This window comes from Nerophis ophidion, linkage group LG09, assembly GCF_033978795.1.
Source record: "Nerophis ophidion isolate RoL-2023_Sa linkage group LG09, RoL_Noph_v1.0, whole genome shotgun sequence".
Classification (NCBI taxonomy): domain Eukaryota; kingdom Metazoa; phylum Chordata; class Actinopteri; order Syngnathiformes; family Syngnathidae; genus Nerophis; species Nerophis ophidion.
The window spans coordinates 32086725-32104122 of NC_084619.1; the positions used below are offsets into that span (position 1 = coordinate 32086725).

The 17398-nt window shown below is 41.0% G+C and overlaps 1 protein-coding gene across 2 annotated transcripts in view; it reads left to right on the forward strand.

Moving 5' to 3' along the window:
- The window catches only part of ide (insulin-degrading enzyme), a 48338-nt gene extending 34216 nt beyond the window's left edge, over positions 1 to 14122 (forward strand). For both annotated transcript variants that reach the window (XM_061910847.1, XM_061910846.1), the window contains exons 22-25: positions 2100 to 2161; positions 10069 to 10141; positions 10219 to 10286; positions 13464 to 14122. In XM_061910847.1, coding sequence (XP_061766831.1) covers positions 2100 to 2161; positions 10069 to 10141; positions 10219 to 10286; positions 13464 to 13559 — 299 coding nt within the window. In that variant the 3' untranslated portion in view covers positions 13560 to 14122. The remainder of the gene's footprint in view (positions 1 to 2099; positions 2162 to 10068; positions 10142 to 10218; positions 10287 to 13463) is intronic.
- The last annotated feature ends 3276 nt before the right edge of the window (positions 14123 to 17398 follow it).

The window sequence follows — 17398 nt, forward strand, 5'->3', positions numbered from 1 at the left end:
AAATTTTAGAGAAATAAAATGTTTTCCATATATTAGCCGCACCGGAAAAAAAAACGCAGATACATACGTTGCGAAATGAGGTATTTACACTGAACTATTGTGTAAATATTTATTTATATACTTTAATTGTTTAAATGATAAATGGGTTGTACTTGTATAGCGCTTTTCTACCTTCAAGGTACTCAAAGCGCTTTGACACTACTTCCACATTTACCGATTCACACACTGATGGAGGGAGCTGCCATTCAAGGCGCTAACCAGCACCCGTCAGGAGCAAGGGTGAAGTGTCTTGCTCAGGACACAACGGACATGACGAGGTTGGTACTAAGTGGGGATTGAACCAGGGACCCTCGGGTTGCGCACGGCCACTCCCCACTGCGCCACACCACGTCCAAACGTCATCTGTAAGACATCAGTAAATCGACTGATCAAACACAACAAAAGTCATCGTAATGGACGCACAAGCTGCGGAAGCTAGCTCTCCAATCAGCTAAACAGAGTCAATAACTCCACGCTCACATCTCGGTCAGTTTACTGAGGAATTTTTAAAACTGAAACAACACAAAAATGATGCCTTTGTAAGTTAGTAATACCAACACAGACCTTCGTAAACGTGTTAGCATATTCGCTTATATAAACAACGCTATTTTGATTACATTATGATAGCGCGTACAAATACGGATGAAAACACTCCTACGGACATCACACATGGTACTGTGTATAACCACTTTTATTTATACTGTAAGACCTACAATAGTTGCTGGGAGTTATGAATGAAGAATCCATATGTATAGCTCGGTTGGTAGAGCGGCCGTGCCAGCAACTTGAGGGTTGCAGGTTCGATCCCCGCTTCAGCCATCCTAGTCATTGCCGTTGTGTCCAGGGGAAGACACTTTACCCACCTGCTCCCAGTGCCACCCACACTGGTTTGAATGTAAAAAAATTAGATATTGGGTTTCACTATGTAAAGCGCTTTGAGTCTCTAGAGAAAAAGCGCTATATAAATACAATTCACTTCACTTCACAAGTGTAAAATCCCTATGGACGCCGAGAAGACTGCACAGCACTGTGCAGCACTTTCCGGTTAAAAGCACTACCGGTAACTGGTAGTGGCCTTCAGTGAGCAAACGCATCCAAAAGATGGCGCTGTAGCACAAACAATAAAACACGTTCTAAATCTTTTTGCTTGTTTTTTTTATCTTGTAAACTATTTTTATTATGGCTGTCCGTGAAGAAAAATCCATCAATTAGTTGGTCATTATTATAAGCCCCAGGGTTCAAAGTGAAGGAAAAAATGAGTGCCTTATAATCCAGAATTTACTGTACATTACTGAACATCTCATCATGGGCTGGATGTTTCAAGCTCTGATCGATGAAAGCCTGCATTTAAAAGACACTTTTTGTCTCCTGCACCAGCATGACTTGTAGTGGCTCCTATTCACCACTAATCTGTCTAAAGCCCTGAGTGGTGGGACACTGGACTGCGACCAAAGGGAGTGGTGGTGATTACTTACTGATATCAGTTGCCAATATAGGACAGAAATCAGTGGAGGGACAGGAAAGAAAAGAGTGCATGGCGTGAGCCATGGTACCAACATTACGATACTTTTTCTGTGACTTTTAATCTTCAGTTTAATAAAAAATACACACAACCAATACAAACTATGTAGTCTCAGGACACAAGTTTTAATGAATGGACAGTATTGGGGAAGGCCCTTTTCTGATCTTTGTGTGTCCATAAAGGCCTGCTTGGTTGAGTTGTGCAGAAGAACTTGCAGAGAACGCTCGTCTTAATCTTATCAAACACTTTTGAGATTAATTGGAAAATAGATTGTGAGCCAAAACATTTAGTGCGAACATCGGTGACTTCTGACCACACAAATGAATGAATGATGATTATTCCTGCAGTAATAAAATGTGTCCCAAAAGAGTGGAAGCTGTTATGGCTACAGAGAGGATACTCTATCCATATGAATTTCCATTTTCAATTCTTGTTGTATTGACTACATGTTCCAATACTGACATCTAAATACATAAATGTATGTATCTAGAAAGTTACATCAATCTAGGACATTCTCATATTTTGTGTTGTTTTGCAGACAATGTTGAGGTTTCCCATCTGAAGACATTGACAAAGGACGACATTATGGAATTCTACAAGGTGAGTAGAGCACGCATCTGTGTTACATGTTACATTATTGTTAGTTTGTTGCATAATAATTTGTTACATGTTATAGTTACATTGGTAAATGTAAATGACCTATTACTTATATTATCACTAAAGGGATGCATGCTATATTATCGCCATAGTTAGTTACATAACTCAACATAAAGTTAAGGAACGATCTCTGTTTTGGCTCCGGGATCGTTCAAAAGGTTTCAGTCCTACTTCTTCCTGGACACTTTAAACGCATCTGCCCCCCATAGCAGTGTTTACTGTATTTCTTTGACTATGAGGCGCACTTAATATCCTTTCATTTACTCAAAAATTGACAGTCGGCCTTATTACCTGGTGCCCCTAATGTACGTAGTAATTTTGGCTGTGCCTACCAATCTCGAAGCAATTTTATTTAGTACACGGTGTAATAAGTGTGACCAGTAGATGGCAGTCACAATTAAGGGATATGTGCAGATTGCAGGTTGATGCCATTTCAATAAATGACGCTAGCAAGTACCCATAAGCAAGCAACGCCAAAACTTTCTTGTTTCATTGAGAATATAGAATATTTCACATGGCAATCAAAAATCCGTCAAAATGTTTTAGTACAACTTTGGTAAGCTACAAAGCTGCACTGCTTGATGGAACAAGTAGCATTACGGGTAACGTAGTCAGATGTACTGTGCTTCATTCAACATATGGGTATTATTATGGTGTGTGTGTATAATAATAACTTTGATTTATATTGCGCTTTTCTAAACACTCAAAGCGCTCACAGAGAAGTGGGACTCAACATTCATTCACACCTGGTGGTGGTAAGCTACATCAGTAGCTACAGCTGCCCTGGGGTAGACTGACGGAAGCGTGGCTACCAGTTTACGCCTACGCCCCCTCCGACGACCACCTATCATTCATTCATCATTCATTCGCCAGTGTGAGCGGCACCGGAGGCAAAGGGTGAAGTGTCCTGCCCAAGGACACAACGGCAGCGATTTTTTGAATGTCAATAGGTGGGAAGCGAACCTGCAACCCTCAGGTTTCTGGCCGGCCGCTCTACCCACTACGCCATACCGCCCCAGGACCCCAAATGGCACCTATTAGGGGACATATTATCTGACATTTGGTTTCGACGTATTATGCAAAACCAACTCTTCTTACATATTGGTACATGCTGATTTCAATGGGGGATCTGCGTAAGTCCCAAAAATGTGTGTGCCGATGACAATCCGTAGTCAATAAGCCCCCTTTTCCCTATCTTCTTGGTGTGGGGTATTCATCTTTCGCTGTTACCATTTGTAATTTGAAGTAGCGTATAGGTCTGACTTTTATCTTCCAGTGGCCTCATTATGGAAGCGCTAAAAAAACTACCCGTACAACAAAGATGACGGGGAGAAGTCACTGTCAAAGTGGAGCGACGGAAACAAGACCGCTCACAAAAAGGCCTATCCGTAAGAGACAATCAGAAAGCAGCTTGAAGATTGTCTGTAAAACATAGTCTATGCAACATTTTGACCAAAGAACCACCGTTACATGTTTTGTTCAATAGTTTGTTCAACCACTAACTGCGCCATGGGAAGTTATTAAATTTCTTTTAATTGGTCGGAAAATATTTTCTGCAAACCAATAACTATAATCCGCAATGAAAGTGCTGTTGTTAAATGTCTGTCTGTGCCTTCTAGATATCGGCACTGTAACCATATAATACTCTTCCATATCAGAAGGTGGCAGCAGGTACTGTAACTAATTTCCTTGTAGGCCCATCTTGAGACAGGAGAATGAGTGATGGATGGTTATGGTTTGAATTCATATCGAACAAATGCGTCACGTATTTGATGATAAAGACTTATATTGTCAATATATGCTACTGACTTTCATTTTTTTTTACATTTTCTGCTGCTGATGTGCCTCAGGATTTTTAAATATAAAAACGGTTAAAAGACACTAACGTATCCCACAAGAAAGTGTTTCAAATATTGAAAAAAAATCAAAATACGGCCCCTTTAATGCATCGTATAAAACGTTGCGCCTTTTGTTTAAAAAGACCTGAATGGAAACCGCTTATCGGCACCTTAAAAAAAAAACGATCTGGATCGGCATTTTCGTATGTCTTGCCGATACGCATTTTTTGGCAAATATCACCTTAATATATATATATATATATATATATATATATATATATATATGGTTAGTTCTAACTTAACTGACTCCTCACCAGGACTAGCAGGGTCTGTAATTGCCTGTGACCGGGCTTGCTCTAGTGCAGTTAGTCAAGTGTGACTCAAACAGAAATCTATGTTTCTTGTCAAGAAGATAGCGCCTTCCCGGTTAGGGTGAAGGCCGTCTCTCATCAGCAAGCCAGGTTTGCCCCAGAAAGAGGGACAATTATCAATATACGTTAGTCCCTGTTCTCTACAGAAGCTAGCCAGCCACTTATTAAACGAGACTAATCTGTTATATCTCTCATCATTGCCTCTTGTAGGCAGGGGGCTAGAGACAATTACTCGACGCCTGGACATCTTTCGAGCGAGATCACAAGTCCTGGCTATGTTTCTCTTTGTAATCTCTGACTGTCTCACCCTACCTAGTGTCATTGGAGCCAACGTGTACAACTATGTTCGCATTACTAGTGGTGCGATTAGCCTGTCGTACGTGTTTACGGGCCTGTTTCGAGTTAGCTCCCTAAGATTAACTTCAATGGCAGGTGCTCTGGCCCCGGGAATACACTTAATTTTGGCTGGTTTGCTAAGCTTTATGTTTTGGGTGATGGAGTCCCCTATGACTAAAGTGTGTTGTCCGGTAGACTGGGGTGTAGGACTAGGTAAAGGGCTAAATCTGTTATGCGTCTCAACCAGTACACCGTAGCTTTTAGGCTGCTTAAGGCTGCTACAAGCTGGGCTAGTTAGCTCACTACACCTAACGCCAGCAGATGTGTCCGCAACATCTAAAGTTACGAAATTACACTGCTCTAACTGGCGGACACGGCTCTCTAGCAGAGCCAACCTATCCATGAGTAAGGTGCAGGAAGCGCAGGAAGCCATACTCACAGTACTTTCTGTCACCGAGTGGAGTGCCAGCTGTCTTCGGGGAAGTGGTGGTCATGGTGTGCGGGGGAGTAGCTTCCTTCAGACCGGCCCTGCCTTTCTCCGCGCTAGCTTCATTAGCTTAGCAGCTAGCTAGCTGAAGGCGGAGTGGTGAGACAGAGATCGGGTGATTTGCAAGTTAAATGGAACTGCTAAATTTGTTTGGGAAGTAGTAAAGAAAGCTGCAAAACAATTAAAAGCACACAGAACGATACTTAGCTTTTTTGCAACAGCGAGCAGTCACTCACGGTGAACCGGACCCGGAAGTCAATAAACACTCAACAACTCAATATGAGATTACAACACGAATATCCGGGTCAGCTGTGATTCTACATAGCGAAAAACTTTTTCCATTTCTTGAAGGAGAGTCAACGAGAATGCGAGCTCCCGTGGATTTGATAAAAAGGTAGCGTGTGCTTTGTAGTACCTGACCGTCGAGGGAAGACTAACTACGGAAAACAGCGAATGCATTCGGCTTGGCAAAGCCAGTCACCAAAGTACCAAAAACGAATAGACAATGAAGGTGAAGGCAAAAGAGTAAGGAGTGTCCTGACCAGATATCTAGATCCCTCGATTGATGGATGTAAAATGTTCTTTATCACATTGTTTACGTGTCTAATAAAGATTTGATTAATTTATGATGGCTTAGGTGTGATTCACTACAATAGGGCCCCACAGCACACTGGATTCCCGTTAATTGAAATACCACAACACTGGATATTGTTCAGATAAGGTACATTTAAGAATTTGCACACAAAGCAACACTGGATGAGACTATGACGTGCGCATTTTTCACGCATGCGTGTTAGGTCGCGTTGCACCAGCGGACGGAGGAGGCCAGGGTTGTCTTAAACGGTGGCATTGTTGTGTGTGTAGACATGGATAAGGTTAGGTGGGATCTACCTGGATAACCTTAGTGTAAACGGGGCCTTAAATAGTAGGATGGGCCACCGGTGCGATGCCAGGGGGGGGGCGCGTGTGACTTCGGGGAATATGTCCTTTTTTTTTTCCCTACCAGATTATGACGAAGCGTATGTAGCACTTTGCTTCACTGTAACCAGAGTGGGAGACGAAGAAAGAATGGTGTGTTGTTTCATTTAATGTTAATAAGATTACAATGTTATGCAGTGGTATAGTTAGAACAATTTTATAGACAAATTATTATTATAATCCCCATGGAGATTGGGGGGGCGCGAAATATTTTCGTCTTTCTAGTGGGTGGCGTGAAAGAAAAAAATTGGTTATCTTGATGCACCTTGTCACTATCCTGCAGATCTCGTTGAAGATGGTGTCTACCTTCTGTGAGTGGCATAATATGCTCCATGCTGGGCAGGCGTATTCTGCAACAGAAAAGTTCAAAGCTAATGCAGATTTGGGTGGTGTGGCCGTATGAGCCCCCCCATTTCTAGTTGGTATGTTGGTGTAAGCAGCTGTTCCTGGTGGAAACTTTAGCTCTCGTCTTCTTGATTTGTACTTTGTAACTGAGAATACGGTCTTAAGTGACTCTCAGATATACTGGATGCTGAAGGTTGTCGAGTTTGATTCTGTCTGTCTCTGTATAAGTAAAGCAACTGTTTGGTCTCTCTGTTCTTGAGATGGAAGCTGCGGATTTGGGTACAGGTGGTTTTGCAGATAGTACACAGACATTTCTGCTGCGGCGTCATTCCAGGATGGCCTCAACTTCTTGGAAGGTGTACTGCTGTGACGCCATGGATAAGTCATTTGCATAAATTTCCCTGCTTCATCCTCCGTTACTGTACACATTGAAGAGGAGAGGTACCAGAACACTGCCTTGTGGCAGCTCATTGGTGTGATGGAACCTTCTGCTTCTCTTGTTAAGGGTGACATGAAACATTCTGTTGCTCAGCACGCTTCCAATTGTGTTGCATAGTTTGTCATCCCTTTTCATGTCACAGTTTTTTCATCAGTAGCCTGTGTTGGGCGGTGTCATAAGCTGCTGACAAGTTGACGAAAGGAACGCCTATTAGATTCTTCTGATAACCATCTTCGATATAATGGATGAGATTTAGCAGTTGGCCTGTACATGATTTTCCCGCACGAAATCCGGCTTGATCCCTGATCAACTCAGCATCTACACTATCTGAGGCATTAGTCGGCTTAGAAGAAGTCTCTCGAACAGCTTGTAGGTGATGCATAATATGGAGATGGGACGGAAACTTTTAGAGAGAGATTGGGGTCTTTCCCATTTTTCAGCATAGCGATGGCTTTCCTCCGGATGGTAGGAATATTTTGGGTCTGGAGGCATGCATTATTAATTTTTAGGAGCCACTGCTTGCGGCTAGGCTTAATCGTGTGATCATTTCAGTCAGTATGTCATGCGGTCCTCCAGATTTTCCCAGCTTTATGATGTTAAGTCCTGCTTTAAGCTCTTTTATCATAAAGGGATTTGTTAGGATGGACATGTTCTGCGGATTGCCCGGAATAGTTGGCATGATGTTCTCCTTTAGTTCGGTGTCTCTGCTCGTCTTTCATTAGCTCCCAGCATGCTCCCCACCTGGTTCGATGTTATCTCGGAATGTAGTAGCTGGGGTGGTCTTGTCACCATTTAACTTCCAGGTGGAGACTAGGCTTTTTTGCTGTTCTGGGACATGGTGATGTTTTCGATCAGATCTTGCCAGTCTTTCCACCTCTCCTTCCCCAGAGATTCCATTAGATTATCGCCAAGATCGCTGGTGGGTCCGTAAATGGGTGAAGTTTGAATTCAGCTGCATAACCCTTCAGAAGATGTCATGATTCCTCTATGAGGCTTGCAATGTACTCCTTCCGACATCCACGAGTCACGTAGGTGCGAGCGGTCTTCTTAACAGCCTGTACAAACACGCTGCAGTTGTCAGGAATGGGTTTTATGTCCAGGACTGCTCTGTCCTACCGTTCCTTGTCCATAGTCCAGTTGCACTTTTTAAGGTGGAAGCGACGTTGAAAATTAACTTCCGACTTTCTCTTGGCAGACTTGATCGTGACAGAGATTTGCTGCTGTTGTTTTCACTTGGGTATGCCAGTCTTTGGCTGACAAAGCACAAATCAGGGTTGTCGCCTCTTCTCCAGCTGCCGCTGTTGAAGGTCTTGGGGAGTTTACCATTGTAGATCAACTCCAACTGCTGTTTTCCATGCTGCTTTCGACTAGTACTCCATCACTGTTGGTTGTTTCGTAGCCCCACATTGTGTGATAAGGGTCAAAGGCAGCAATCACCATGGCATGCTTCTTCTTGAACTGAGATGGTAGGTCAGGCAATACGAAGGTAGTGGCAGGTAGTTTGTACAGTGATGTGATAGAGACCTCCAGCAAGCATATGGTAACAGTCTCTTATGTTGGTGTTTTGAGCACTCTCCGTGGATTGCCATGACATCCAAAAGTGTCCTAACAAAAACAGCTGATCTGTACTTTGGGTGACGTAGCACAGCTACCAGTTTCATGTCTGGTAGTGTGGGCTGGTTGCTCGACAGACCAAGATGGGTCTCCTGCATGCAAACAATGTCACTTCTACTGCAGTAGCTTGGTTTTATTTTAACCTCCCACTTTGATTGAGGTTACTACCAACATTGTAATTCTCTTGCGGGAGAGACTTGTCAGTTGTCAATAGTCTGTTGGTGCATAAGTGGCTTCTTCAGTCGGTCACAGTGGTACAGTTTCTGTTGTTAGCTTGCCTCAGGATGGGCCACGTGAAGGCTTCTGCTCACATTCCGCCACAGTTGGTGTGTTTAAGGAACACAGGAATTATTTTGAATTTGTCAAGAACTGCCACAAATGACACCGTTTATTATCTATTGCACTATTTTAAGTGTATCGATCGTTATTCTCAAAAGTTCTTTGCACTTTCTTGAAAGAAAGAACATTTGTCTGTGTTTTGCATAGATTCTATATCTTTTGCATTATTTAATTACTTATTTTTTTATTTCTGATTAGTAGAAAACATATAAACCAAGACATCATCATAAATATTTTTAATAAAGTTTCATGAGTTTAAATGACGTCTACTAGGGCAGCACTATTTTGAGGAAAAAACCTATTTGCAATATTTCTCTCCAAAACTGAAATTGCTATTTTATACAGACAAATTCATCAAAACTATGTGAATGCCGAGTGGTGGGAGACATGTTACTTTTAACACAATGCGGATTTGCCGGAAATACCAAGTGATTAAACCAACTAGGCTTATCACTAGAAAAACATATTTTTACATGTAAATATTTTTTAATCACCCTTTTTGTCTTTGTGCTGATTCAACTCCTTAGATGTACTGTCCTAAAAACGTCTACAGACACTTTGTTGCCACAAAATAAGTTTTCACCCACATTATCCTGAATTGATCATTTAACTTGTTTATGCTGGCACTTTTTCACCACATTACAGTCAAACAGCACCTTCATGTCTTTTTATTAAATGTATAACATACTTGAGATAATAAATGTTTGCAATTTGCTTGCCACCAAAGGCTGGTGGTGCGTCCTGCTGCCAAACCACTGGTGTATACGATTAGTCAAGGAATAAGAAGTACATTTACATGTTGAAAGTGTTGTGTTTTGCTACTGTTTACTTAAAAAAGTCTCATGGTATGTACTTTGTTACAATGTTACATTATGACTGTTTCCTTGTGACTTTGGTTCATGTTGTTACATTAGGACTCTGTTACACGGTAATTAGTTACATTGTAACATCTGTTCTAGTGTTGCTTTGTTACATATTATGTTACTTTGTTTGCTGTTACTTTGATAAACGTGTCATTTATTGTTTTTTGACTTTGTTACTTTGCAAAGTTTGGGGTGTAACTTTGATCCATTATACGTCATGTCCGTTCATGTCACTCCCAGGAGCGTCTCACCCTTGAAGGCCCCAAAAGACACAAGGTGTCTGTGCACGTGCTGTCCAGAGAGATGGACACTTGTGAGTATCTGCAGTCATATGACCATCTTCAGGACGCCTCCCAGGAATGCCAATGCTCACTTTGCTGTGTCTTATAGGTCCTGTTGTGGGAGAATTTCCGGCTCAGAATGATGTCAACTTGGCTCCCGCCCCGTCTCTACCCCAGGTGAGCGGACCACCAACCCTATTTATTAGAGATGTCCTTATCCCGATCATGGGGTTTGGATCAGGGCACCAATGCTTGGCTTTTTTAACTGAACAGCCTAGCCGATCGCCGACACAGCTGTGTCCAAGTGTTTACATGCTAAAAATTGTACTTGTGTAAAAAAAACATTCAAAAGTGATACATGCTGAGGGAGATACAATCATATTTCCATATTACTTGCCTGAATTGCCAGAACTGGCTCAAATTTGAGAACAAGCTGTAAAGAACACGTTATCTATCCACAGTGCGAAGCTGCTTCTAAAGTATTCATTGTCGGCATCCATTACGGAAAAAAAGGGTCTTTTTTCCGTCTAACATTATCACTGGAGGACTATAGAAAAAATTATGGCTGAGCATGCTATACACACACAGAGCAAGACGACACAGGAAGCTAACAGCTAAAGCTTTAATGTAAAGTAGAGGTGATCGATCAAGATGTCGATACTATTGATACCTAGTATAGTATCAATATATAAACAGAATAAAATAGAATATAATTAACTTTATTGTCATTATGTTTGCACATAACGAGATTAAGGACTGAAACTTAAGATGTGGTAGTTGGAACAATATGGCATATAGATAATATTAATAATAATGGATTAGATTTATATCGCGCTTTTCTATTGTTATAAATAAATTACACAAGAACTAAGAATTGAAATAAATAGACTACTATTCAATAAAAAATAATAAAGGAAGTCTTTGAGGTCAAACCCAAAATAATAGTTTTTGCTGCTTTTGTTTGCTAGACACTATATTTTGGTAAAATATTGTGTGTAAAATCAAATACCACAAATGTCATATGTCTAAATGTAATAAGATAGGATAAGCTTCATGAAAATGTTTTATCATTTCGATTTTCACTTTTATAATCTCCTGTCAAAGTATCAGATTGGGAATCAAATTAGTGATGTGTGTATGGGTGTGGGTGTGGGTATGTGTGTGTGTGTGTGTGTGTGTGTGTGATATATATATATATATATACAGTGAAGAAAATAAGTATTTGAACACCCTGCTATTTTGCAAGTTCTCCCACTTAGAAATCATGGAGGGGTCTGAAATGTTCACGGTAGGTGCATGTCCACTGTATGAGAGATAACCTAAAAAAAAAAAGAAATCACAATCTATGATTTTTTAGCAATTTATTTGTGTGATAAAGCTGAAAATAAGTATTTGAACACCAACATTAATATTTGTTAGAGTAGCCTTTGTTTGCAATTACAGAGGTCAAAGGTTTCCTATAGTTCTTCACAAGGTTTGCACACACTGCAGGACGCATTTTGGCCCACTCCTCCACACAGATCTTCTCTAGATCAGTCAGGTTTCTGGGCTGTTGCTGAGTAACACAGACTTTCAGCTCCCTCCAAAGATTTTCAATTGGATTTAGGTCTGGAGACTGGCTAGGCCACTCCAGAACCGTGATATGGTTCTCACAAAGCCACTTCTTGGTTTTCCTGGCTGTGTGCTTTGGGTCATTGTCATGTTGGAAGATCCGGCCACGACTCATCTTCAATGATCTGACTGAGGAAAGAAAGTTTTAGGCCAAAATCTCATAATACATGGCTGCAGTCATCCTCTCCTTAATACAGTACAATCGTCCTGTTCCATGAGCAGAGCAACACCCCCAAAGCATGATGCTACCACCCCCATGCTTCACAGTGGGGATGGTGTTCTTGGGATGGTACGCATCATTCTTCTTCCTCCAAACACGCATAGTGGAATTATGACCAAAAAGGTCAATTTTTGTCTCATCTGTCCACAAAACTTTCACCCATGACTCCTCTGGATCATCCAAATGGGTATTGGCAAATTTAAGACATGCCTTAACATGTGCTGGTTTAAGCAGGGGAAACTTCCGTGTCATGCATGATTTCAAACCATGACGTCTTAGTGTATTACCAACAGTGACCATGGAAACAGTGGTCCCAGCTCTTCTCAGGTCATTGACCAAGTTCTGCCGTGTAGTCCTGGGCTGATTCCTCACCTTACTTAGCATCATTGAGACCCCACGAGGTGATATCTTGCATGAGGCTCCACTCCGATTTGAGATTGACCGTCATGTTTAGCTTCTTCCATTTTCTAATGATTGCTCCAACAGTGGACCTTTTTCACCAAACTGCTTGGCAATTTCTCCGTAGCCCTTTCCATCTTCGTGGAGTTGTACAATTTTGTCTCCGGTGTCTTTGGACAGCTCTTTGCTCTTAGCCATGCTGAATGTTTGGGTCTTACTGATTGTATGGGGTGGACAGGTGTCTTTATGCAGCTAACGACCTCATACAGGTGCATCTGATTCAGGATAATACAGTGGAGTGGAGAAGGACTTTTTAAGGCGGACTAACAGGTCTTTGAGGGTCAGAAATCTAGCTGATAGACAGGTGTTCAAATACTTATTTTCAGCTGTATCACACAAATAAATTGTTAAAAAAATCATAGATTATGATTTCTGGATTTTTTTCTTTTTAGGTTATCTCTCATACAGTGGACATGCACCTACCGTGAAAATTTCAGACCCCTCCATGATTTCTAAGTGGAAGAACTTGCAAAATAGCAGGGTGTTCAAATACTTATTTTCTTGACTGTGTGTGTATATATATAAATAACATATATTTATATTTGTTCAAATACTTGTTTTCTTGACTGTATATATATATATATATTTATATACAGTCAAGAAAATAAGTATTTGAACATAGATTGATGAGTGACTCAATGAGTGACAAAATATTGTCACTCATTGATCTCTGTGTTAAATTAATAATATTGTTAATTATTCAAGATCTTGTAGGCTTTTAAAAATAATTTTCATTGAAATAACACCAAATATTTAATCTCGTTATATGCAAATATAATGACAATAAAGTTCTTTCTATTCTATTCCATTCTGTTCTAAATATAAGATGACCCTTCTTTTTGAAGACCACTCATTCCAATAAGAGGTGGAAGGTGAAACAAGTCTTATTTCTTCTTCATGAGTTGATTGACTGGTTTATTTGATATCGAGATCATCATCTGATATTGTCTTCTGACCCACATTGGTCACATTCTATCTTACAATTTTGCTCTGTGAATCAAGTGTGATAATTCTGACTTATTAGTGTGCCAACAGTACTTATTCTGAGTTGCTGTGTTTGACAGCCATCGCTGGTCCAAGACATGACCGAGTTCAAGAGGAGTCTGCCTCTTTTCCCTCTGGTCAGGCCGCACATCAACTTCATGGCAGCCAAACTGTAAGTTGTAACGCCGACAAGGAGCCGCCACATGTCAGGAAGACGAGGACCTGACTGGGCCTGCATGGCATGAGTGTGTGTTTGCGTGTGTACTTGTGTGGCAGACTGGAGCCACTAAAGGAAGTGCTTGAAAACAAATTGTGTGTAATAGAAAATGCGAAGGTCAGCATTGGCTGCGATTAACGCTAGAGCCTCATGTTCAAGTGGAACAGGAGATGCAACACTCAATGATGTCACAGTCCTTTGAAGCTTTTTGTAGAAGAGCTAGAGACCCCCACCATGGGCACCATCCAGCAGTTCATCCCCTCTACTTCGGCATGTTTGAGTCCTTCTTTCGAATCTGATACTCTTTTAAGAAACACTTTTTTTATTCTGCTTATCACCCATAAAGTTATTTATTTTTATTTTATTTTAATTTCCTCTTAAAATGCCAGGAAAAGGACATCTCAGGGGTACCCACATGCCGATTTATTGTTTTTTAACTTCACTTTTAGTGATTGTAAAGGTTTTCTTAGTCTCCTCTGCATTCATATTTGGTTCACTTCAATAAATGTGATCAAATCCTCATGGAGACTTTGGACTTTCATTTGTGCTGTTGGACTCTTTAAAACTGTAACCTCATTGAAACAAGATTATTCTGCTCCTATTAATAATAATGTTAATATAATTAATTTTATCCATCGGGTCTAGACTTCCTCCAGTTCCACCAACTGACCCAGATCTTCTGTGAGACAATCCCTCCATTGTGTCCTAGGTCTAGGGCTTTTTTGCTGGGCATGCCTGGGACACCTCACCAGGGAGGCGTCCCGAATAGTTGCCTAAGCCACCTCTACTGGCTCCTTTTTATGCAAACAAGTAGTGGCTATACTCCGAGTGAGTCCATGATCCTGCTCTTTGCGTCACGACCCAAAGCACCACAAGTCCTGTACGAGACACGCTGGAATGCCTAGAGTATGTGGACTTGTTGGACAAACTACCAGGCGCCCTCTAGTACCCTTAAAAGGGTATAGCGCTAGTCCAGTTGTCCATAACCAGGACAACATATTCCACCTGTAGCTGAGGTTCAAAGCTTTTATTTTTTTCAGCAGACTGTCTGTCTATAGTACTACTGTCGGTAGTACTATAGTCCAAAGAAAAACACTTGTGCACCTCACCTATCAAGATCCAAATAAGTACTGAATAGCGTGTGCCAACTATATTATTGTGTGTAGTATTAGTAAACAATCTACTAAGACTGCGTGTCCAAATGAGAACAAGTACAAAAGTAGTCCAGACCGACATATTTAAATGAGGTATTTGCATGTATACTGGCTGTCACTACGGAGACACTCATTTCCCTCCACATTTATGAAATTGTTTGCTCCAACCTGTGGGGCTTGTCATATTGTTGACATGCAGCACACAATATAATATGAACCACAACATTTAGCCTATATTGAAGTCTATAAAACAGAACTTTCAGCTGCTAAAGACCTGCTCAGTGGCCTTGTGGTTAGAGTGTCCGCCCTGAGATCGGTAGGTTGTGAGTTTTAACCCTGGCCGAGTCATACCAAAGACTATAAAAATGGGACCCAATACCTCCCTGCTTGGCACTGAGCATCAAGGGTTGGAATTGGGGGTTAGATCACCAAAATGATTCCCGAGCGCGGCCGTCGCCGCTGCTTACTGCTCCCCTCAGCCCCCAAGGAACAAGGTGATGGGTCAAACACAGAGTAATTTTACCACACCTAGTGTGTGTGACTATTAGTGGTACTTTAACTTTAAATGTACGCTCTGGAAGCCACTGCAGTGTTGTGACGGTGTGTGTAGAATGATCCAGAATGCATTTTGCAAGTTTTTATTTTTACAGGAGTAATATTATAGTTCTATTGTATAGAAAGGTAAACTGTCAGCGTTTACCAAAAGGAATCAACTGAATTTAGCCCCTTAAGTCATCCAGCAGCTATAAAATTATAAAAGGATATTGCTGAATCGTGACGGAATATTCTTTCTTTCAATTGTCAAATTCTGCAGCACGATCGCCTCCCTTCTCGCAGCCGTTTTTGCGTAACTGTGCCAGTTTGTACGCACCTTCCAAAAATGCTAAATATGGACACAAAAAAGTTCCAGTCTTAATAAATCCCATTGCAAGTGCTAAGGGATTATATCTGCATCTTTTCCTCCCAGTTTTGTGTGCACTCTAATAAATAAATACATATTCATGAAGACACACTAAATCACACCTGCATTCGCTGAGGACCACAGATCAGTTGTAACCGTAAGTATTTGATTATTGTAAATGTACAGGGATTAGCCTCAGGATATTCTACGATTGCCTTTGCATTTGATTGATATTTTTTACATACACATTAGTAAAAGCTACTGTTAGTACAAACTAGCAGCTCAGTCGCAACAACTTAACTATAAAATGTACACCGCTTTTTTTTCAGCCTCATTACTGTAAATAGAAAAACAGTATTAAGGTTGTTTTTTTTACTGTGAAATTCTGGCAACAGAGCTGCCAGTTTGTTCCAGTATTGTCATTTCTACTGTATACAATTTCATTGATAACTTGTTTTGAAATTATAAATTAAACTGATATTTATTGTTATATTTATTTACATTTTTAAAACGTTTAAAATGTATGATAATATTATTGGTTGCATGATAAGATAATTTTACAATTTTGAATAATATGCATTTGCACAGGGCTTTGCGGTGGGTGAGGGGTTACTGCGTCTGCCTCACAATACGAAGGTCCTGAGTAGTCCTGGGTTCAATCCCGGGCCCGGGATATCTTTCTGTGTGGAGTTTGCATTTTCTCCCCATGAACTCGTGGGTTCCCTCCGGGTACTCCGGCTTACTCCCACTTCCAAAGACATGCACCTGGGGATAAGTTGATTGGCAACACTAAATGGTCCATAGTGTGTGAATGTTGTCTGTCTATCTGTGTTGGCCCTGCGATGAGGTGGCGACTTGTCCAGGGTGTACACCGCCTTCCGCCCGATTGTAGCTGAGATAGGCACTAGCGCCCCCTACGACCCTGAAAAGGAATAAGCGGTAAAAAATGGATGAATGCATTTGCATACAATACATGTACAAACCCCGTTTCCATATGAGTTGGCAGATTGTGTTAGATGTAAATATAAATGGAATACAATGATTTGTAAATCATTTTCAACCCATATTGAATATGCTACAAAGACAACATATTTGATGTTCAAACTGATAAACTTTTTTTTTTTTTGCAAATAATAATTAACTTTAGAATTTGATACCAGCAACACGTGACAACGAAGTTGGGAAAGGTGGCAATAAATACTGATAAAGTTGAGGAATGCTCATCAACACTTGTAGGAGCCATTTTAGGCATCCTTATTTTTGTGTTGGCATTACTTTCTTTTGTCACTAGGTGGCGGGCTTTTTGATTGATCAGTGCAGGGTTGAAGGCTGATTAGGTGAGCTGATTAGGGAGGGCTCAAGTGTGGGAGCACAAACCGTTCTTACCACAACAGCACACAACAGCACACAGCAACAGGCAGGAAAGACAGGAGAACATATGGCACCATGTCACTACAATAATCCATGGTATGTTTCATTCACCCTGCAAGTTAATTAATAAATATGCATTAACTGGATTTCGGACTGGACCTCACTTCAATGCAATGTTTGCTGCTGCGTAGGATCACTCCCTCAAACCTGTTGAGTAGTGTCAATAAATTTGAACATTTAAAGGTGAAGATTGCCACTACAACACTTATTTGGAACAACCCACAGGTGTGCAGGCTAATTGGGAACAGGTGGGTGCCATGATTGGGTATAAAAGCAGCTTCCATGAAATGCTAAGTAATTCACAAACAAGGA